This window comes from Helianthus annuus, chromosome 12, assembly GCF_002127325.2.
Source record: "Helianthus annuus cultivar XRQ/B chromosome 12, HanXRQr2.0-SUNRISE, whole genome shotgun sequence".
Taxonomy (NCBI): Eukaryota; Viridiplantae; Streptophyta; class Magnoliopsida; order Asterales; family Asteraceae; genus Helianthus; species Helianthus annuus.
Genome location: NC_035444.2, coordinates 10,642,824 through 10,667,955, shown reverse-complemented (window position 1 = coordinate 10,667,955; position 25,132 = coordinate 10,642,824). Strand labels below are relative to the sequence as shown.

Sequence of the window (25,132 nt, the reverse complement as noted above, 5' to 3'; positions counted from 1 at the left end):
TTTACGCATTGTTGTTCTACGTATGTTCAAACATTCGTGTGTTGGATTCCGCACATCATACATGTGCGTGACTTAGAGAATTGGATCTGTAATAGGGACCTAGAGAGTAAAATGCTCAGATGGTCCTTGTGGTTTGCCATTTTTACACCTTTAGTCCCCTAACTTTATAAAATAACATGTATGTTCTTTGTGGTTTGCTCTGTTGTTACTTGGACAGTCCCTTATAGATGACCGTTAGTTTTCCAGTTATGTTAAGTTAAGTTAAGTCGATGTAAAATTACAAAATCTCCCTTACTATTAAAAATCAAAATTAAAACACTAAAAGAGAAATTTAATTAATCATTTAAACTCAAGTGTGCCCGCCCATTGATAAAACCGCACCTAAAAAATAAAAACAATTGTTATTCTCACTAACTAACAATTGTTTCCATATCATTTGTCCTTGTTTTGCAGATGTATTTCGAAGAGGACTTGTTCTAACCGGGAATTACGTGGAATATGCTTCTATTTCGAGCACGTGTATGGGGTAATGACCTTTAATGGTGAACGTTGATGCATGGCTGAAATTTGATAGTTAGTTCCTTAGGATTAGACAGATATTTTATGGGGTATTGAGCTTGATTAGTTACCAGTTTTTACAACACGTACACATTCACATACACTCTCTCTCGAACTCATCTCTCAAACATACTAGAAATCTCATTGTAACAAGCTCAATATCATCAAAAGTTGTAACCTTTATTATTCAATATAGTTGGTGATCGGTAGTTTTCATCACCCAATGTTTTTTTATGCCGGAGATCATTCATTGATCAAGGGTTTTTCCTCGTATAAATCCTTGTGTTCATTGTGTTGAGTGTGAAGCCAAGCCAAGCCACTTGACAACTTGATCAACCTGAGGTCAGCAAAGCTGATCAAGTTGATAAGGGAATAATAGTCTTGGTGATCAGATTTCAGGGATCATGTTTTGGGACATTCTTCTCTTTCCTCAATCTTATATATATGAGATTGTTATGTATCTGTAAAATTGTACCAAGCTTAACTAATACAAATATTCCTAGTTACCGAGAGTGGATGTAGGTCAGAACCGATCGAACCATTATAAATCTTTGTGTTCTTCATCAGAAAAGTGGCTGTGTGTGTGTGTGTGTGAGTTCTGTGTTCGTGAGTGTATTCTGATCCTAACAACTGGTATCAGAGCTCAGGCTCGTGTTGTTGAAACGAACAGAAACAGAGGTGTAGAGGAAGGAGATACCTGACAATGCAGAAATCTGAACTAGGGTTCCGATTTGCATCGGTTTCAGCCGTCTCTTCACAGCAACCGTCTTCCGTTCAGAACAAGCAGTCGTCGCTGCCGCCAGAACCGCCATCGCCGCCGCCAGAACCGCCGACAGTTCCGCCGCCCCACCTGCTTGATTCGCCGCAGCCGTCGCCGCTGTCTAGGTTTCCGATTGAACCCAGTTTGGCTCTTGTGTGACATACGAACAGGAGATAAGAAAAAGCTCACCAGTGAGATCGAAATAGGGTTCCGACAAAGTATTCCTCATCTGACAATTGGTTAACACCAAGATGAAGGAAGGCATGTCGGTTCCCGCTCACATTAATGAGTTTAACTCAATTATCTCTCATTTAGCCTTAGTTGAAATAACGTTTGAAGATGAAGTGCAAGCACTACTGCTTTTATCATCGTTGCCCGACAGTTGGTCAGGCACAGTCACAGCTGTTAGTAGTGCATCCGGCACTACCAAACTCACTTTCGATAGTATTCGTGACTTGATAGTAAACGAAGATATCAGACGGAGAAGCAATGGTGAGACTTCTAATTCTAGTTCTTTATTGCATACAGAAAGTAGAGGAAGAAGAAACGAAAGAGGACATAATCGAGGAGGTCCAAGTCCAGAAGAAGGGGACAGTCAAAGAACAGAAAAGACGTTGAATGTTGGAATTGCAAAGAAAAAGGTCACTATAGAAGCCAATGTACAAAACCCGCTTCAAAGAAAGAAATAAACATTGTATCCTCGGAAGAATTAGGTGATGTTCTCATCTGTTCTGTTGAAGATTCAGTTGAATCTTTGATTATGGATTCAGGTGCTTCTTTCCATGCTATCTCATGCCCAGATATGGTCAAGAATCTACGAACAAGTAACTTTGGTAAAGTTCGTTTAGCAGATGATCAAATGCTTGATATCACAGGTATTGGAGACGTAGACTTGAAGATCTCATTAGGAACTATATGGACATTGAAAAATGTCAGGGTTATCCTAATTTGAGGAGAAAGTTGATTTTAGTTGGTAAACTGGATGATGAAGGGTTTAATGTTCACTTTGGGGGTGGACAATGGAAAGTGATCAAAGGCAATTTAGTGACTGCCAAAGGAAAGAAGCAAGGTACTCTATACATGGCAGAAGTTTCTGCTGAAGGTGTTCATGCAATGACCACCGGTCCGAGTCCATCAAATTTATGGCACAACCGACTCGGACACATGAGTGAGAAGGAATTGAAGATGTTGGCTTAGAAAGTTAAGTTTCCAGACTTGAAGAAAGTGGAAACTGAATTTTGTGAACCTTGTGTTCTTGGAAAACAAAAGAGGGTTACTTTTGTGAAGACAGGGAAGACACTGACAGCTCAGAAGTTAGAGCTTGTTCACTCGGATGTATATGGACCAACCTCAGTTTTATCTCTAGGAGGCTCAAGATATTATGTTACTTTCATCGATGATTCAACACGAAAGGTATGGGTATATTTTCTTAAGCATAAATCTGTCGTATTTGATGCTTTTAAAATATGGAAATCTGCTGTTGAAAATGAAAGTAACTTGAAGGTAAAGTGCTAAAAGTCTGCTAATGGTGGTGAATACATAAGTAAGCAGTTCACTGACTATTGCGCCAAGGAAGGGATAAAGATGATCAAGACAGCTCCCGGAACTCCTCAGTAGAATGGTGTAGCTGAGAGAATGAATAGAACTCTAAATAAGAGGGCTAAAAGCATGAGGCTAAATGCTGGGATGCCCAAGACATTCTAGGCCGATGCAGTTAGCACTGCAGCCTACTTGATCAACCGTTCACCAACCGGTCCCCTAGATTTCAAGTTGCCTGAAGAAATGTGGCAAGGAGAGGAGGTAAGTCTCGAACACTTACGAGTCTTTGGTTGTAGTGCTTACGATTTGTTAGAAGCTGGTGACAGGGATAAGTTAGACTCAAAATCCAAGAAGTGCACATTCATTGGTTATGGGTCAGAACAAATGGGTTACAGGCTTTGGGGTAGTGAAGGCAGAAGCGTAATCAGAAGCAAGAATGTCGTCTTCAATGAAAACGAATTGTATAAAGACAGAAACACCAAAGGACCAGAAGTTCAGAAAGAGTATGTTGAATTTGAAAGTGGTGAAACAAGAAAAGAAGTTTCAGTCGACATTCTAGAAAATGGGAATGAGTCAATCGACAGTGGGAGCTCAGGGGATGATTCTAGAAATGATTCTGTAGAAGAAGAAGAAGAGGTCGCTCCTCAAATTCCAGAATCCCTAGAAACTCCTCAGTTTCAACCAAGAAGATCCTCCAGAGTCGTTAGACCACCAGACAGATATTCACCATCCGTCAATTACATACTTTTGACAGAAAATGGCGAACCCCAGTGGTAATCAGAAGCTATGGGGTTGAAAGATTCATTGCAGTGGGAGTTAGCAATGAAAGATGAGATGAAGTCGCTTGAGAAGAACAAGTGGGTTTTCAGGGTCAAAGATGAACATGATGGTACCAAACGGTACAAAGCAAGATTAGTGGTCAAGGGATTTCAGCAGAAAGAGGGAATTGATTTCAATGAAATATTTTCTCCAGTGGTGAAAATGACTACCATCAGACTTGTTCTCAGTATTGTAGCAGTAGAAGGTTTGCATCTAGAGCAGCTAGATGTAAAGACAGTTTTTCTACATGGTGACCTAGAAGAAGATATCTACATGACACAACCAGAAGGTTTTCAGGTTAAAGGCAAAGAAAACTTGGTGTGTAAGTTGAAGAAGAGTTTGTATGGTCTGAAACAAGCGCCCAAACAATGGTATTTAAAGTTTGATAACTTCATGGGAAGAGTCAGATACAAGAGATGTGGCAATGACCATTGTTGTTAAATCAAAAGTTTAAGGGTTCTTATATCATTCTATTACTATATGTGGAGGATATGTTGTTACATTTAAGTTACCTTGGTGATGTCCTAAACTTTTGTACTGGTATCACCTATCAACACACCTGGTGTCACCTTTCACATTTCCATCTCCTCAACAACCGTCCGGCAGAGGTTGCTTCTAATCAACAAACTCTATAAACCAACAAAAAAGCTTTAGAAAGACAAAGTACAAAACATATCAAAATAAATCTACTCGTAATCACATGATACAACAAAGCAAACATACCCGAGTCACCGATTAAGAGGAGCTTGTACAAAAGCGTTCATCGAGTACGATAAGAAACCCTAGGAGATCCGTTTCTTCTTCTGAGGATAGAAAAGGTGTAATCATGTTCAGTATGAGAAAATAGATAAAACGAAATAAAATTTCTGAATAAAAAAATTGATCTTACATGATTATTCTCTTCTTCAACCACTCGACGGTACATGATTTAGGGTTTCAAACGCAGATGTATCCAATAGAAGTAACCTCTGCCGAACATTGTTGAGGAGATGAATATGAGAAGAAGAAGAACAACAAGAAAGATAAACATCAGAGAGGATAAAAATCGATCGGAATAGAGCAGAGCAGAGAGAGAAAGAAAGCATTAGCCCTAAATGAGTAAATGAGGGATGATGGACGGGAAAAGAGAACTTAGGATGCCCTAATTAAGTGACACGTTAAGATCTTTAGTGATCGTATTGCCTATTTTTAGTCGCACGAGCTTTGGATAAAAAGATTCTCTTGTCACAAGTTTACAAACACGTGTGTAACATTATGCTTAGAATCCACATTGTATCGCGAGGTCAAAATAAAGCCAACGGTTACAATCTCTATATAGCACATTCAAAGCTATGTTTGGGGTACCGGGAAAACCATATAAAACCAGTGTTGTAAAAATCTCGACTAGTCGGCGATTAATAGCTAGTCGGCCACTGTGTAATTTTTCGTTAATCAGACCATTAATCGCTAGTCGTGCCTAATCGGGCCTAGTCGCCCAGCAAAAATCGGCGATTCCAGACAGATTCCGGCAAAAAACCTTTATATTTCGGCCAGTTTCCAACCAAACTATGTGAATTCCAACAGTTAATCTTGTATACTTAAAATATTTACATATAAAAATTACCTAAAACTGAAAATTACATATAAAAAACCCGATCCGATTAATCATGATTAATCCCGAGTAGTCGCTAGTCCCACATCACCGGCCGACTAGCGACGAGAGAGTTCTCCAACCTTGCATAAAACAACAAAATAACATAAATAAATGAAGGTACATCTTTAAGTTTCGGATTCTGGTTAGTTTGGTGGCCGGAATTTGTTTTTTTCAGCGAGAAGATGGCTGTTGTTACCATCGTTGGGCGCTGATCGTTGGGGTAGTGGGGCTGGCGGATCACAGAGCAAGCAAGAGAAAGAATTGGAAGGGGCGATTTGGGTTAGGTTGTTTTATTTTACTTCAAAATTAATTTGGTTAGGTTAAATTCATATATGGCCTTGGTTTACAAGCTTACAATGGATTCTTTATTGCCTTTATTAATGAAACTGATAGGGTTAATAACAATTTGTTAAGTAAAAGTGGGTTAAAATCAGTGTTTACAGTTTTTATTTTTTTTTGTTTTTATAAATTAATAAGATTTTTTTTCTAAGGGGACGGTTGAAATTTTGAAGGAGTGCGCTCGAGATTTTCCACGAAAATCAACACTTACTTTTTTTTTAAAGAGTGTGCTCATCCGTCCACCCACACCAAAGGGCAGGTCCGTCCCTGCTCTATACACATTATTATCTAACGTTTAAACCCCACATTCCCTTTTCCTTTTCTCTTTTTCTTTTTCTCATATTTCTTTTCCTTTTTCTTTTCTCTTTTCTTTTGCTCTTTTTAATTTTAGTTTTTTTTACATATTTAAGTTAAATTAAACTTAACTAAATAATTTGTAATAATCTTGTAAACGTTAGTTCCGTTATCTAACGAAATTTAATAAAATAAAAAAAACAATGGACCGAAAACTTTTTTAGGATATACGATTGTATCTTTTAGATTTTCTATTTCCGTTGTTATGGTTAGTGAACCGCCCACCGCAACACGTGCCTCCCACTCTGATGTGTGACTCTCATCACACTAGTTATAACTAAAATGTATACAATACTCTCTCAGAATTGGCTGAGTTGGGCGGTGAAGCCAATAGATGAATGCCATGTGGCATCTACTATCTTTTTTTCTTTGTTTTTCTAGCCACCATGTATCTATATTAGAGTGTTTACATGAGAGCCTTCATCTTCATCTATATAAAACACATTTTTCTATAGATTTCAAAATTTTCATAGTTAAACTACAATATAATAGTTGTCGGCAAGCAATTAAGATGGTAATGTTTAAGGTATGGGACGAGTTTTAGCAATCCTAGAATTAAACTTGATTATAACTTGATTATAAAACTGTTTGTGCTCCATCACACACTCTTCAAGTAGTTGTTACTCAATATCTATAAGGTTCATAGATATAGCTGTTTATATTTTTATGCGGTTAAAAGTTACCCATTATCCAAAAACACACAATTTAAAATTTATAAAAGATAACTCGACCACATTTCTAATGAGTCCATAATATTAATAATTTATATTTTTAAACAATTTCAGTGTAATTTATTTTTGTACGATTGAATAAAATATTAATGTATTTTATTTCAAGCGGGTAAATGCTTTTGACCAATCCCACATGCATCACTTGATACCGTACATGTTAGAAGCCCACAACTTTTTTAAAACGAATTTCAAACCGGTCTCTTACATGTCATCTTATAACATCGCCTCGTTTTTTAAAAAAATATATGTGTTGTAATATTATTTTGTAAGTTTTCATTTTTACGTTTGATTCTCAATTTTGATTTCGTTTTTTGTGATATCCTTTTGTCAAGTTGTAACAGATTCTTGTATCATCTGCCAACCTAATTCCTTTGATGTTGGCAATTTGTGTTTTTAGGCATCTCAATGACAATCCATATTCTTTGTATTAATTACGTTTCATCCTTTTCAGTATGGTTACACATTCTTTTCTTTCAACTATTATATTTTACTTACGCTCTTTTCCCGAGTTAACTTAACGAGGGATAAGAAAAGAAAGCAAAAGTGAGAAAGGAAAGGATGAGAAAGGAAAAAAAAGATGACTTTCCCACCGCTTCCTCCCAAATCGGAAGAAAAGAAATATTAAAGAATTTAGCCTAATTTTCCTGTCATTTCCTTTCTTTTCCTTCCTTAAATGAAACTCGGGAACACGACATGTTTTATTTTCCTTTCTTTTCCTTCCTTAAAATGAAACTCTGGAACACAAAATATTTTTACTTTCTTTCTGTTTTCTTTCCTTTCCTTCCGTTAGTTTACTCTGGAACATTAGAGTAAATTGTCATTTTGGTTGTTGTGGTTTGGGCAGTTTTGTCATTTTAGTCCAAATCTTAAACTTTTTATATCTGGGTCCATGGGGTTTCAGTTTTATTGTCATTTTAGTCCAACATTCAAAAAGTCTCATTTTTACAGTTACCACCTGCCTATTTTGTCTTTTTGTGCAAGGATATTTTGTCCGACAGCTTTAAATTTAACTTGATTAAAAAACCAAAGTCCCATTTGCTGGTGTAATCTAATAAAAAATAAAAAAAAATGATGAATCCATTGCCATTGCAGTAAATTTCCGTTACAAAGTTTCAGTTATTTTGTTATTATTTTTCTTTCATAATTAAAAAAAGTAAACTAGTTATTTTACTTCAATTTTTTTTGAACGGCAAGGAATGACGTACCAACCATCGTGACACCGGGCGCTGTGGCCAAGGTCGACTACACGACCGCCCCAGCCCCTTGACTCTCCCAAACGGAAACCCGACCTCCACCCGCCCGAAGGCACGACAGTGGAATAATCGGTAAAACCTTGCCTTCCATCCAAGACGAACCGGCGCCACCCGTATTCGCCATTCACCTGGATGCCGCAGAAAATAATGGGAAAGAGTGGGAGTCGAACCTGGGTCACAAGGAACACCAAGTTTTTTCCCTCAACCACTCCACCACTACCTCATTGACAATTAAACTGACATTTTTAACGTTAATTACGATTACAAACCAATCATGTTACAAATTTACAAAGAGTTGAGATTAAATGGGTAATTTCTCTATAAATATACCAACAACAATATACCACATAATTGTTGCATACATAAACAATAAAAGAACACGCACAACGTTCATTAAACAAACATTTTTTAGACAGAAAACTATAAGAACCTGAAGAGGTATGGTCCCAATTCCCTGCCTACATGGCAAGGACCACACCACCTCCATGCACACAAGGCATCCACATCATCCGGATCTTCTAGAAGCTTCCAGAAGACACCCGGATAAGGCCCGGCTAACATCAAAGATGCTTCGCCCAACATCAAGGACAATACGTGGCACCATACACAGGAAGCCACATGGGCCTGCGACAATTCAGGGAGCAGGGCTGACATGACCAGTACGAGGTACCCAGCACCGTCGAATGCAGGGACGCCACGTGTACCACTACGCCGTCCCTGACAGAGCAGACCAAGAGGATATTCCCCTTGGTCGGACAGCTGGCGCGCACCCACAGCTGGCACAGCTGCTTCCTCCTTCTTCACCCTCCGGCTATAAATAGAACCCTTCATCATTCAGGTCAAGGATCTTAGCTCTCTTCACTCACTCTATACACACACTATTTCATTCCTCTCGGAACAGTACTTATTCTCACGCCGGAGCCTGGTTAAGAGGGAAAACCTCCCTTTCCCCTCTTAACGAGACTAACGGTGTTGCTGTTTTGCAGATCACAGGTCCTTATCGCGAGCTAGAAAAGAGGTTGAACCCATAAGTGAAACAATCCCTTTGGTTATCTTCGGTTAAACCATTGTTTCAACATTGGCGCCATCCGCTTTTTTGCAAAAACCACTCTCACCTCTTTTCGTTTCTAAAAAACACTCGTGAAAATGGCAGAACAAAATCAGTCACACCCGGTTGACGGAGAAGTTTCTTCCTTTGAACTCGTTTCGGACACAGCACACGTCCAAAGGAGCCAAAGGAACGAAACCATCGAAGAAGGTCAGCTGAACAACGAGTTCCCATCCATCTTTGGAAGTGCATCCAGGGCTGTTAGCCATACAACGACTGGACCTGCCTTCCAAACACCAACGAGAACTGTTACACAAAACACAAACGGAGCTGGGTTCCAAACTCCAACGGGGACCTTGCACCACGTACCTCCCCCGATGCCAAGTTTAAGCCATGGAGCAGGCCCTTCTGCTCCATCGGAACCAACACAGCTCAATTACTCCGCACTCTTAGGGCTACCAGAAGGAAAAACTCTAGCCTCCTGGTACGCCGAGCAAATGGCGTCTATAAACTTAGTTTACACGCAGCTTAGCGCACAGCAAGCTCTGCTCCAGGCACAGGCCAACCAAACAACATTTGCAACTCCGCAGCCAAGGTCTCTGAGCACACACACGGCTCAACAGGCCAACGCATGGAATTTGCGTCCAGAGAGAGGGCCAGTGCAGAATATAAGAAGACCCAGCGTGCAAGATACGCGCGACACTTATGCTGAAACTGAGAGCAATTTCGTGCAAAACTCCACCTTGCACCGAAAACCAATCCAAACCCGTTTGGGCGCACGTAACATGAACACAGAATGGGATGAAGATGAAGAAGACCCAACATACAACGGGGAATCCACAGTATTCAGCAGGCTCCATCCGGAGCACGAAGCATACAAGCCAATCAAGCGCGCGGGATACGACCCAAAAGCAGAGCATGACTACACCCTAAGCTATCGTCCTGAAGACATGGCTGAAAATTCAAAGTTTATCCGCGAAATTGCATGCGCGGCCATTGATAAAACGAAGCTGCCGCACAACGTAGGTAAATACAACGGGCTGACAGACCCAGACGATCACCTCCAAGTATTCAAAGGAGCGGGAGCAACAGGTGGTTGGAACCTACCAACATGGTGTCACCTGTTCGCTCAAACTTTCGTTGGTGCGGCACGCATCTGGTTCGATAATCTACCAGCTGGAAAAATCAAATCATGGGTCGACTTCCGAGAGAAATTCTTGGCACACTTCTCTCAACAGCGAAGACACGCCAGAGACCCAGGTGATTGTTTGAACATATACAGAAAAGACTACGAAAGCGTAGAAGATTTTATCACAAGGTACAACAAGGAATGTTTGGAAATCGGAGACATACCGGAAAAGATGATGCGTGCACACTTCATGCGGGCGGTAAAGTGCGATGATTTGATAAAGCGAATCAAAGGACGAGACGGAGGCCCCAAAGATTGGGAAACTTTCATCGAAGCGGCTAAAACCATCGCACAAACAGACAGGCAACTGACCGGTGACGACCACCGTCAGCGTGCACACAATCACAATGACCGAAACAACAGAAAGGGCAGAAATCAGCCCTGGAAGGCCTCCGCACACCGAGAAAGGAGCCCTCCACGGGAGGACGCACGCCATACCATCAACCAAATAGCCCACCGGAAAGAAGTTAAACGAGAAAACAGAGAAAAACAGTGGACACCACTGACTAAAACACCATCTGAAGTTTTGGCCACAGAAAATCACCAATTTAAACCACCCTTGCAAATGCGCAACAAAAGGGGGCAAGACCCAAATCTCTTCTGTGAATTCCATAAAGATACAGGCCACTTGACCGATGATTGTTTTAGCTTGAAGCAAGAAATCGAAAGAGCCCTAAGAGATGGAAAACTCGGCCACCTAGTTAAAGGAGGAAAGCGCGATTACCGCCAGATACAACGAAGAGATGAGGGCCCAGACAACAAGAAGCTCAGAAAGCTAGAAACTCATATGGTGCAAGGAGGTCCGCGGCGACCAAGAAAAAACTACAACAAACGCGCGCAAGATGATTCATGGCGCGAGAAGCAAGTGGTGTTCCCAGTAGTCAGGGGAGGCCCAAGAGAAAAGCGACCAATAGTCATTCCAGGGGTAATTGGTCACTACCAAACAGATTACATCTTCATCGACCCCGGGAGCACCGCAGACATCATATACGAACAATGCTTCAATCAGTTCGACCCAGAAGATAAGGCGCGCCTAGAACCAGTCGATTACCCACTAACTGGTTTCTGCAACGAGGCCGTCTTCCCTCTGGGACAAATCTCATTCCCAGTATTGCTTTCTGACGGGAGAAATTCAAGAACTGAAGAAGTCACATTCATGGTACTGCCAGCACATTCAAGACATGACATCCTCTTAGGACGAGAATCCCAAGGAGATTTCAATATGATCTGTTCCGCACCACATTTTGCCATAGGCTTTCCAACCGAAATAGGCATTGCATTGATATATGAAAGCAAGGAAGTACTAGCAACAGACGAAATCAGGCCGGCAAAAGCAAGCAAGCCCGCACCGCGCAGAGAGGCAGAAAAATGGGTATTGAATAGCGCATACCCAGAACAAACGGTCACTCTGGGACCCGCAATGTCTGACCTAACGCGTGGTGCGCTAAAGAAATTACTGCATGACAACATGGACGTGTTCGCCTGGACACCGGCCGATATGGTTGGTGTTCCACGGCATATAGCGGAGCACCGGCTAAACGTCTCAGAAGATGCGAAGCCAGTAGTGCATGCCAAACGACACCTGGGGGACATCAAACATGATGCAATGAAAGAACAAGTGTTAGAACTGCTAAACGCAGGAATCATCAAGGAAGTCCGGTACCAAACGTGGGTGGCAAGCCCAGTCATGGTAAAGAAACCAAATGGTAGTTGGCGAATGTGCGTCGACTACAAGGATCTGAACAAAGCATGCCCCCGAGACTGCTATGCGTTGCCAGACATAGACGAGAAAATAGATTCTTTGGCAACATTTCGGTGGAAATGTTTTCTGGATTGCTACAAGGGATACCACCAGGTCCAGATGGCTGTTCAAGACGAGGATAAAACCGCATTCCGCACGCCAACGGGGCTATACTGCTACACCAAGATGCCGTTCGGCCTAAAGAATGCAGGTGCTACGTATCAACGGTTGATGAACGAAACATTTAGTGACGCCATCGGTAAATACATCGAGGTATACATGGACGATTTGGTAATCATGAGCAGGGAGGAGAGCGCGATGCTGGTAAATATTCAGAAAACCTTCAACACGCTGCGCAGCGTGAGCATCAAACTGAATCCAGCAAAGTGCTCATTTGGAATGGAGGAAGGAAAGTTTCTGGGCTTCATAGTCACCAAAGATGGTTTTAAGGTGAACCCAGAAAAAGTCCAGGCCATAGAGAAGATGCCTTCACCAGCAAGCATCAAAGATATGCAAAAGCTCGCAGGACGATTGGCAGCCCTCAATCGATTCCTAGCTAACCACGCGGCAAAATCTTTCCCATTCATCAAGACCTTGCGAAACTGCATGAAGAAAACCCAATTCCAATGGACTCCGTAAGCAGAAAATGCGTTCCGCGAGATGAAAGACTGTCTCATCAAGCTGCCAACTTTAACCGCACCAAACAAAGGAGAACCTTTGGTTTTGTACCTCTCAGCGTCCGACAGGGCCGTCGGTGCCGTATTGCTGGTTGATCGACAAGGTGTCCAAACACCTGTGTATTATGTGTCCAGAACTTTAACCGACCCAGAAACAAGATACGCAATCATGGAAAAGCTTGTCCTTGCACTGATTCACGCGTCAAGAAGGCTACGCCGATATTTCGCCAATCACGTCATCCACGTGTTAACAAATTACAATATTGGGAATATCCTAGCAAGGCCGGAAATATCAGGAAGGTTGGCCAAATGGGCGATAGAGCTAGGGGGACACAACGTAGTCTTCAGACCACGACCGTCGATAAAAGGCCAAGTTTTGGCAGACTTCATGACGGAAGTCCCCGATGACAAAGACAGAGAGTGTAAGGCGATGGAGAAAGCGGAGAAAAAACAAACCGAAGAACCATGGATGCTGTATACTGACGGCGCGTCCAACGAAGATGGGGCAGGCGCGGGGCTACGGCTAGTGAGTCCTGACAAAAACGAGTTCACTTACGCCATACGCCTAGACTTCAAGAGCACAAATAACGAGGCAGAGTATGAAGCCTTTCTGGCCGGCTTGCGCTTAGCAATCAAAATGGGAGTCCGACATATTGAGGCACATGTGGACTCCATGCTAGTGGCAGGCCAAATCAACGGTCAATACGAAGCCAAGGGCGACATCATGGCACTCTACCTCAACCAAGCAAAGACGTTGCTGCAAACTTTCTATTCTTACAAGGTGCACCACATAAACCGCAGCGAAAACAAGCCGGCAGACGCCTTAAGCAAGCTTGCGTCAACAAGTTTTCAGCACCTAGCCAAAGACGTACGCATAGAAGTTTTAAGCAACCCGTCTGTTCCACTCCGAGAAGTCAACGTCATCCAAACAGGAACCACGTCATGGATGACACCCATCATCATGTACTTACAGTCCGGGATACTCCCAGAAAATAAAGCCGAGGCGCGGAAAATCCAGTATAAATCAGAACATTATCAAATGGCGGACGGGATATTGTACCGAAAGTCATATCTCGGCCCCCTGCTGAGATGTGTTGACGCTGACGACGCAAATTATCTGATCCGGGAAGTACATGAGGGCATCTGCGGCATCCACGCAGGGCCGCGCATGGTAGTGGCTAAAGTAATGAACGTCGGTTACTACTGGCCCGGAATGCACCTCGATGCCGTGAAAGAATTAAGGAAATGCGGCGGCTGCCAACGGCATGCACCAAAAACCATGCGTCCAAAAAACGAGTTGGTGCCAGTAACAACCGCATGGCCCTTTCAACAATGGGGCATAGACATGGTGGGCCCCTTCCCAGAAGCACCGGGGGCAGTCAAGTTCATCATCGTCGCGGTCGATTACTTTACCAAGTGGGTAGAAGCAAAAGCACTTGCGTCAACCACATCGGCAGTCGTTAAACGATTTATCTGGGAACAAATCATATGCCGTTTCGGCCTTCCACTCCGCATCATCACCGACAATGGTACAAATTTTGCAGCAGATGATCTCGAACGATGGTTCAAGGAACTAAACATTGAACACACCTTCTCGTCGGTCGCACATCCGCAAGGGAATGGTCAAGTTGAAGCAGTCAATAAAAGCATCGTTGATGGCATCAAAGCAAGACTCGGTGAAAAGAGACGAGGATGGGTCGACGAGCTACCAAGCATATTATGGGCCCATAGAACAATGCCCAAGACAAGCAATGGAGAAACACCGTTCAGCTTGGTCTATGGGTCCGAGGCTGTGATCCCAGCAGAAATCGGGCTTCCATCTCCGAGAATGCTCTCCATGAATCTGATCAATAACGAAGAAGAAAGGAGGATCGACCTGGACCTCCTAGAAGAACGGAGAGAGATAGCGGCAATCAACGAAGCCAAATACAAGACAAAGCTTGAAAAATATTACAACTCCCGAGTCCGCATCTGCACCTTCAACCCAGGCGATTATGTCTTAAGGGACAATGAAGCGTCCAACGCAGAAAAACCGGGAAAACTGGCTCCCAAATGGGAAGGCCCATACATCATCGATGAGGTCCTCGGCAAGGGAGCATACAAGCTACGCACCATGAACGACAAAGAGGTTCCACGAACCTGGAATGCCCAACAGTTACGAAAATGCTACATATAAACATGTAATCGTATAGGGCGAATCGCCAACACATTTACCTAATACAAGAAGTGTTTGGCTATATTTACTTCATGCAAATTTTTTGTCACAACTGCATTTATCACTTTGGGCGTACACGAAAACATCAATGGCTCGACCATAGGAAACGTTGTAGACCTCCAAGGCTCGTCACAGCCAAGTGCACAGCCGGGTCGAAAACACAACCAAAACCTACAAAACGCCAAAAAACATAACTTCGTGCCCACATAAACACGAAAACATCGATAGCAAGGCAACTAAACATTGTAATGCTCCCAAGGCTGTAATCCCAGCCGAGCTCACACAATAACCTGCAACTCGATCACTTCGTATATCACATGCAAGCGCGCATACTTAAACGACATAATAAAAACGTTGTAGTAACACAACATCACCTGTCAGCGCCATCATTCATTCGTGACACCTAATCAAAGTAATTAAAACATGCACATATTATGACGATTTCAAAATTTGCATAAACATAATCAAAGCAAAAACACAACTGTCAAAGTACACAACACTACAAGTGCAAAGTAAGAAATTGTCTTGAAACATCATTACAAGCCCATACAAGGCTGTACGCGGCACACAGGCCGGAAATCCCAAATTAAGTGCGGCTGGGACCAGCACCACCTGCACCGCTAGCATCATCTTCTCCCAATGCCTTCTTTAACAAAGCAACCCCATCAGCTTTGAGGGCCAACTTACCAGCAGCCTTAACTACGGCAAAATCAAGCATTGCAAACTCTCGCCGTTTCGCCGCATACGCACTATCGCAGTCAACCTTGAAAAGCTCAAATTTATGATCGCTTTCGTTATTAGAAGCAGCAAACTTACCCTCCGCATACCCGAACTTGCGTCCACTATTATAACCCGCCCCACCTAGTTCAAACATATAGCGGGCGAGCTCCGATGAATGTACGATGCGATCAGCAAGCTACGAAAAACACAGAAAGTAAATAAAATGGCAAGGAAGAACATGCAAAAACAAAAAAAAAAGAGAAGAGAAGAGAAAGTTACCAAGGGAACACCGCGAGACAACAACCACTTATTATCAGCTGCAGCTTCCTCCGCAAGAACCTCAGAGGCATGACACTCCGCCGTCTTCTCATCAAGAAGACGCTGAGCATTTTCACATTCCGCCGCCTTCTCTTGCGCAAGAAGTTCTAACTTGTCAATCCGCGCCACATACTCTTTCTCCTTTTTCTCTGCAGCAAGCCGCACCTGGTTAGCCTCATCGGCTAGAGCCGTTTTCTCACCAGATAAACGCACAATAGCATCGCGTTGAGACTGCATCTCCAAGTTCGTGCGCGCGCATGCAGACTCCCATTCCTTCTGCTTCTGTTCATTCAACTGCTTCTGTTCTTCCAACTTTCTCTCCGCCTCAGCAACCCGCCATTGCAAACCCTTTTTCTCCGAGTTAAACTTCTCCCTTTCCTCAGAGAAAGCTTTCTTACACTCTTCAAATTCAAGAGTCTCTTCCCCCATAGATCACCATTCACGAAGAATTTCCTGGGAAGTAGCAAAGAAGTTAACCCCGGCTCTAACGTGATCGTCCATAAGGGCAAAGCGGTTGCGTCTCTTCTGAAACATTCTTTCAGCTGGCGGCAGAGATAAAGAGAAAAACTGATGACAGTTGTCTAAGTCATCCATGCGGGAACCCTGCACAAGGTTCCACCGAGGAACATGCGGCATATCGTCACAAGCAGGGTTCTCCCATGACTCTTCAGGCATTCTTTCAACGTGCAGACCCCGCACAGTTCCAGATGTAGCTCCACCACCACCAGATGGGCGCTTGGTATACACGGTTCGCGGCGGGGTAGTCTCACTAGACTCAGCGCTCAGCTCAATACCTTTACCCTAATCACCAGCCGCAACATTACCCGCGGCCCCATCGCCTTCAACATCCTCATCACCTCCAGCATTACCCCCAGCTTTAGTTTCACCACCCTCCACACGAACCTCAACATCGTCTCGTGGAGGAGTTAAACCAACAACCCTCGACGGAGGAGAAGTAGGTGGGGTAATCTGAGAAATATCCACCGGTCGAGGTTTCTTCGTCGTTTTAAGCACTGCAATAAAACAAGAGTCAGCAAAATTTCCCAAGATAAAACAAGGCAAAACACTGCCAACAATAACTCACCAGGGCGTGGAGCAGAAGCAGCATACAACTCCTCCAACAAGTTCCCTCGACCACCACTGAACACACCCAAATCAACTTCAGATTCTGAGGGTGCTGGAGGAGCCTCCTTCTGAAGTTTAGCTCTCTTGGCCGCAAGAAGAGCAGCAGCTTGTTCATCCAGATGACGCTTATGATCATCCAAAGCTTTCTTTTTCATATGTTCAGTCAAAGTAGCTCCATCATCAGGATCTGACCCTCGACGCACCTCCCCAGGGCCTAAGCCAGACAACGTATCAGACACTACTACATAATCTAGACAAGAAAGAATGGAGGGTCGCTTACGAGAAGATCCAGCAGTTCCACCCTCGGTTCTCTCTCCTTTCCTTCCAGACCTATCAGTCCGGGCTTTCTTCCTCGTCTCCAACTGGGCAGACGGATCGATAGAAGCTTCAGCATCCTCATCATCTCCAACAACCTCGTGCACCGGTTCAGCATTACCACCAGGCACGGTACCTGCACGCGCGGAACGAGACGTTAGATCTGCACCACCCCGACCAGAACTCCCACTGGAAACAATGATGACTTCCTCCTGATCAGAGTCAACAAAGTCATCCCAAACATCCTCACCAAGAACTTCAGCAGCATATCGACTCAAACTTTGCTCGGTAGGATGCAAGAAACGATCTTGTATTTGATCCAGCCATGTTGGGTTACCATCAGCCTGGATGGCCTCAACCATAGCACCCGCCGCTTTGGGATCCAGAGCATTCAACAAACTATAACCAACTGCAGAAAAACAACCAAAATCAAAATACAAAACAAGCCTAAAGGGAAGTAAACAACCAACAAAATAAGAAGGAATCATACATTTGCCCTTATGGCTGTAGACAGGCTGACCCAAAGGATGCTTAGGCACCCATAACATGCTCATCCCAGCACCGACCAAGGCCATTTCATCCAGTTGAGAAATAGCAGTTGCCTTGGCCGTTATCCTCCCATACCATTCTTGGGCAGCAAAATCCTCCAACGGTTCCACCCTTGGAATCCCTTGATCAACCTGCCTGTACGTCATCTCCGACGGAATCACTCCACGACGAATGTAGAAAAATTTCTGTTTCCAGTCATGAATACCCTTTATTGGGGCAGAACACACTGGGACAACCCCCGTCCTGGCTTGAAAAGAATAAAAACCACTAGAATATGTCACACTATAAAAAGTGTTGAACATCTGAAACGTTGGTTCAACCCGATAAGACCGGCAAACAAACTCGAAGTGAGTAATCCGGGGAAGCCCAATGGCATTTATTTGAGAGATATGAAGCCCATAACCCCTCAAAACACCGGCAACAAACTTAGTAATGAGCAATCTAAAATTGCCTTCTCGGAAAAAAGCGGCATATAAAGTGATAAAACCGGGGGGGGGGGGGCATCCAGTGCAGTAGACCCAGACGGAGGATATCGAGCCCCCCACTCAGGTCGAAAGTTATGCCCTCTAACGAGGTTATGAAATTCCTCCTCTTTCCAGTTAATGACGGCCCGATCCGGGCCAGGAGGACCCCTACTCCGTTGTTTCCTTTTCTGCTGTGTAGGATTTTTCTCAGCCATTAAGAAAAATCAGGAGTAAGATACTTCGGATTTGAAAAAATATGAAGAACAAGAAGAACAAAGGAGAAAGAAAGGGAGAAAATCACTTAGAAATTTCGAAGATAAGGGGAAGTGAATAACCGCTCCACTATTTATACTCATCGCATTAAATGCGAGAGATAGTGGAACGTCAGGAGGCAGGAAAAGCAACCAATAGATGTCCGACACGTCAGAGGAGAGAGAAGACGTCGGCTCGTTTTTCGGAAAACATGGGCGGCAGAGACTGCTGAGGTGACAGAAAGCAACTGACTAAAGCAACTGTCCACCTCCGACAGGACAGAGACGTCAGACGGTCACACCAAACACGCCCCCATAACCACCAAACTTCCAACAGAAGAAACCTCCAAAGAGCCAAAACCCATGCGGCATGCGGCCTTTTGGCTCAACTTTTCAAAGAGCCAAAACCCATGCGGCATGCGTCCATTTGGCTCAACTTCTCCAAAGAGCCAAAACCCATGCGGCATGCGGCCTTTTGGCTCAACTTCTCCAAAGAGCCAAAACCCATGCGGCATGCGGCCTTTTGGCTCAACTTTTCAAAGAGCCAAAACCCATGCGGCATGCGGCCTTTTGGCTCAACTTTTCAAAGAGCCAAAACCCATGCGGCATGCGTCCATTTGGCTCAACTTCTTCAACAAGCCAAAACCCATGCGTCATGCGGCCATTTGGCTCAACTTCTCCAAAGAGCCAAAACCCATGCGGCATGCGGCCTTTTGGCTCAACTTTTCAAAGAGCCAAAACCCATGCGGCATGCGGCCATCTGGCTCACCATTTTTTTTCAAAGAGCCAAACCCCTTGCGGCATGCGGCCATCTGGCTCACCATTTTTCCAAAGGGTCAAAACCCATGCGGCATGCGTCCATTTGGCTCAATTTTTCAAAGGGCCAAAACCCATGCGGCATGCGTCCATTCGACCCCCCTTTTTTAACGAAACGCATAGAAAAACAACTCTCATAAGTCCAGAATCCCTCCTAGACGATAAACTCAACTAGAAGGCACACTGGACTGGGGGGACTTGAAGAGGTATGGTCCCAATTCCCTGCCTACATGGCAAGGACCACACCACCTCCATGCACACAAGGCATCCACATCATCCGGATCTTCTAGAAGCTTCCAGAAGACACCCGGATAAGGCCCGGCTAACATCAAAGATGCTTCGCCCAACATCAAGGACAATACGTGGCACCATACACAGGAAGCCACATGGGCCTGCGACAATCCAGGGAGCAGGGCTGACATGACCAGTACGAGGTACCCAGCACCGTCGAATGCAGGGATGCCACGTGTACCACTACGCCGTCCCTGACAGAGCAGACCAAGAGGATATTCCCCTTGGTCGGACAGCTGGCGCGCACCCACAGCTGGCACAGCTGCTTCCTCCTTCTTCACCCTCCGGCTATAAATAGAACCCTTCATCATTCAGGTCAAGGATCTTAGCTCTCTTCACTCACTCTATACACACACTATTTCATTCCTCTCGGAACAGTACTTATTCTCACGCCGGAGCCTGGTTAAGAGGGAAAACCTCCCTTTCCCCTCTTAACGAGACTAACGGTGTTGCTGTTTTGCAGATCACAGGTCCTTATCGCGAGCTAGAAAAGAGGTTGAACCCATAAGTGAAACAATCCCTTTGGTTATCTTCGGTTAAACCATTGTTTCAACAGAACCGCATAATATAATGTAATATTGACCCGAATTACATACACCATCCCAACTATACAAAATACTGTAAAATAAAATTAATGGATTCCAAGTTTACAACAAATTAAGTTTATATCCTTTCCATGTAAAATAAAAAAGTGTATATGGGATGCATGCTGAGGAAGGAAGGAATCAAAGAGTGGGGATAATAATAGATTTCTTATGAAATGGTTCATGCCTTACGTGTAACCAAAGATATTCCACTTTTCTTTCCTTTATAAATGGTGCATTAATTAGTGTGTTTGTAAATTGGTATATTGAACTTGCTTATTGATCTCAGAAGGAAATTAATTTGATGGATTCTTCAATTGGTATGTATCTCTCTTTCATTTTATACATGCTTACTTTTGGTGCTCATTTGAGAATTCAAAAATAGGTCGATCAAGGGGAAGTTTGTTTTAGTTATTGTTTTGTATTAAAATAAAACTATGATTTTGTTTTATATATATATGTGCACACATGTAAAAGCGTATCTAATATATCCGTTGGGATTACTTATTACCCGTCGGATTTGTGTGTTTCTCTTGAGTATGAAGGAATCTCTATCTATAATTTTAGATGATTGAAATTGCCAACTTTTATTATAAACTCATACTAAAAAAAACAACTCGATGTTGTTCTACGTGCACGTATTATGTCGATTTTGGATAATTAAATGGACATCACCTACTAACATTGATGCACCTAAACCCACACAAAATATTATAATTAGTCTCACGTCCAAATAGATGTCTCTTAAGCAGTGGCGGAAGTAGACTTTTATTATTGGGGTTTGCAATGTAATTTTTAATCACAAGTAGATATGTGTGTCTATATATATATAGGGTGGGGGGGGGGGTGGGGGTTCTATAGTGAAGTGTGGTGTATTTGTGAACTAAGTGAACAAATTCTGGCCATTTATTTACATCATCAAATCGTAAAATACACTAGTGTATACGCTAGTGTATTTTCATCATCTACACTTGTGTATTGATAATCAAGGGCTATGACAGTTCACTAGTATTCAAAATCAAGTATTTTGTGACAAACTTGTAGGAAATGATTTAATAATCAACCTTTTGTAGATTATTTCTAACAGATCTGTGACGCAACTGTCAATTAATTAGGGTTTTTTTATTTTCTGTTATTGTTGCGTCAAAAATTTGACATAGAATTTTGGAAAAAAAAATCGTAGAAAATTTTTCACAAATGTGTTTGAATATGTTACAAAAATAATTGTGTAGGAAATTATACACTTTTCTAGTAGTGAGGGGTTTGTTCACAAATGATCCTAACCATAATATATATATATATATATATATATATATATATATATATTTATATATATATATATATATATATATATATATATATATATATATATATATAGGGGACCGCTAGAATGAGAACCACCTCGAGTTGTAAGAACCGCGAGAACCACACCGTACGGGGCGAGGTGGACCAAATTTTTTTTCAAAAACGTAGATGCATGTATTATAAACACATTCGTAAAAAAAATTTAAAAAAAAATGCTGTGCGTGTAGTTTTTTACACCACAAGTTTGTGGTTTACGAGTTCCGTAAATTTACTACAGTAATCAAATATAATAAAAATAATAACAAAACAAATAAAATTTTATAAATTTTATACTAAAGAAAGTAATGAATAATAAAAAAATAAAGGTTGAAATTACTGTCGCTGATGTTTTTTAATGAAAGCCCAAACAATATGTCAAATAGGGATTTATTACTTTTGAATTGGGCCATATCTATAATTTTTAAAAGCCCAGTTACAAAACCTAATAACCCCCTCGCTGCACTCACCGGAGAGAAAGTTGGTCACCTTACCTTCCTTCTTGGCTTCTTCTCTTCTATTTTTCTAATCGAATAGTGATTTTGTGTAACATAAATATGTTATTGATGTAGCTGCTATGGACCCGCTCCGTGCCTTTCGTCACGAGCATCCGCTGAACCTTTGTAAGGAACCTTTGTAAGGAACAGATCTGGTCATTTCATTTCATTTGTGTTACTACTCCTGCAAGACTTGTAACTACTCATTGCACAAATTCTGTGCTGAGCTACCCGAGATCCTACAAAATCACCCGTTACATCCTGGCCATAATCTTTATTTTAATTCAGGAGGTAGGTATGGGTTTAAGTGTCATGCCTGCAATCTTATGCAGAAGAGTATTTCTGGCCGGTATGACTGTGGTACCTGCTACTTTAAAATGGATATAATTTGTGCTACTTTGCTGGAGCAGAAGATAAACCACCATAGTCACCCTCACCAACTGGATCGAATGCCCTGGCCCATAGTATCAGGTTGTGTAGCTTGTGGTAACAAACATGAAGGGGTCTTCTTTCAGTGTACCACTTGTCCTAGGTTTTTAATCAACCTGGAATGTGCTTTGCTGCCTACCAAATTACTTATACAAAATCATACTGATGGGACTTTCACTCATTCTCATCCACTTACTCTTGCCTATTCCTTTCCGAATTCCGAATATGAAGCTAAATACTATCCCAAATGTAGAGTTTGTGGTGGCATATTTTATTCTCATTTGTGGATTTACAAATGCGATAAATGTTTGTATTACGCGCATGTTGATTGTGCAACTTCAAAAAGAGAGCCGTTTATGTCCATCTTCCAAACTGCAAGTGAGCATTCTCTTCTTCGTTTTTTATAATTTTTTTAGTTTGTGTCTTAAATCTAATTCCAGGTATATCTTTAATCAGGCCTTGGCAAAACTTACAAAAATTTTAAAGAAGATGAACACCCGAATCTGCTCCATTGTCCATTTCATGATGAAGGTGACAATCTTCTGAAGCGTTATATGTCTAACCAACACGAGTTGATTGGTGACTCCAAACAACATGAGGGTGAGATGCTCACCCATGCTAGCCATCAACACCCACTCGTCCTTTTCGACAAGCAAACACCAGCTGGTGTTTCTCTGCATGACCCCATGAAAAGAATTCAACTGTTATGTGATGGGTGTGTGAAACCAATCATGACGGTACCCTTTTACGTGTGTTGCCAATATGATGATGAACAATATTGTTTTGTTCTTCATGAATGGTGTGCCAAACTACCGGCTGAAGTACAAGAATACGTGGGCCATCCTGAGCATACTCTTTTTCTTCTACCGAAAATACCTAGTAAGTTCTTTGGTGTCTTCGAATGTGCCGTTTGTGAGTTACCATCCAATGGTTTTTCATACGGATGCACAATATGTAAATTTTATGTTGATATCAATTGTGCATTCATACCTAAAGAAATCACACATGACGCTCATCCAAATCATCTCCTATCGATAGTGAAACCTTCAGATACGCAATCTGAAGAATATTGCAAAGCATGCGGATACTGGATGCACCGGAGAAATCTGGTATTTCATTGCCCTTCTTGTAATTTTAACATTCATGTGGAGTGTGCTTTGTTATTGCCTAGAGTGATTAAGCACAAGTGCGATAAACATCCTTTGAACCTAAGATACGAACCAGCAGAGAATCATATTAGCGAATACTTTTGTGAAATATGTGAGGATGAATTAATCCCTTGGAAGTGGTTTTATCATTGCACTATATGTGCCCAGTCAATGCATGCTGCTTGTGTGCCCTTAATACTTCAATGTGAGCAAAATACATATGCCAAAAATCGCAAATGCGTCTATAAGTTTCTCAATGTTAAATTTGGAGGAACGCTTGAGATCAAAGATCACTCACACCGCTTGGCATTTGTTCAAGGGCTTGAGAGCGATGGCGAGTGCATTAAGTGTCGTGACCGATTACAGTACAAGATGATCTTTAAGTGCTTGGAGTGTGAATATGCATTACATTTTAAGTGTGCTTCTAGATATGCATGTGATCAAGCTCATTAGCTTATACTTCGGTGCATCCATATTGTTGTAATATTATTATGTGTATCTAGTCATTTCTTTTGACTAGTTTGGTTTCTATGGTTTATCAATTAAATAGGAGTATCTTGTTTCAACTTATAGTTAGTTATATACAATCTTATTTTGTCAAATAAAGAAAGAATCTCGTTTGTACGCCTGTGTATTGTAGGTTTTATCTTTCAAGATTGTGCAATTTTGGTAAAACAATTTCTTTGTAGCATTTCATCAAAAAATTTCCGGTACACTTGTTCAAGAAATGTGTTTTTTTTTTAGTTTTCTAAAATACTCTTCACCGAATAAAAGTTTGCTTCATTTTGACCTAATATTAAAAGAAATTATTGGTTCCATGTCTCTCTCTGTATAGATACGTATATACGGAATTGTCACCGTATTGATCTCACTTATGATATTAATTTGATCAAAAGCCTATTCTCATGTTTTTTGGAAACTTTAATTAATAAATAGTAAATTAGCTACACTCAGACTTTAAAAACTAGTAAGAGCCAAACTCAAGCTTTATACACGTAGTTTGAAACAAAGCGTGCTTGAACTCTTTTAAGCTAAACAAGCCGGGCTCTACCGACTCATTCACATTCCTACATATTGCTAAACTAAAAGAAAAGGAAAAAAAAAGAGTTTGTAGATGCGGTACTTTGTGACGAAAACTTGGTAGATAAACGATGTAATAGTTGGTAGGATTTTTGTAATAGAGTTTTGTAGTTGGTCCAAGTGTTGGCACACTTAGGAACAACTTCACCATAACTTTGGCATAGGTGACCCAAGTGGCACAATTACCAACAAGTACGCATATGTAGTTGGTGTAGTTGAACAGGTTGGCACACTTAGTCGTGTGACCCTATAAATATGGAGTTTTTTTTTCCAAAAGGATGGAGTGGGGGTGGGGGGGGGGAGTGATTTGAAAAATAATTACGAAAATAGGTGTTTCTTATTTATTAA

The 25,132-nt window shown here is 42.1% G+C and overlaps 1 protein-coding gene across 1 annotated transcript; it reads left to right on the top strand.

Annotated features, from left to right (window-relative positions):
* The first annotated feature begins 21,991 nt into the window (after positions 1 to 21,991).
* Positions 21,992 to 24,274, top strand: LOC110878843. The gene is made up of 2 exons (XM_022127222.2): positions 21,992 to 22,934; positions 23,013 to 24,274. The coding sequence occupies exons 1-2, from the start codon at positions 22,454 to 22,456 to the stop codon at positions 24,155 to 24,157; spliced, it is 1,626 nt and encodes a 541-aa protein (XP_021982914.1). The 5' UTR covers positions 21,992 to 22,453; the 3' UTR covers positions 24,158 to 24,274.
* The last annotated feature ends 858 nt before the right edge of the window (positions 24,275 to 25,132 follow it).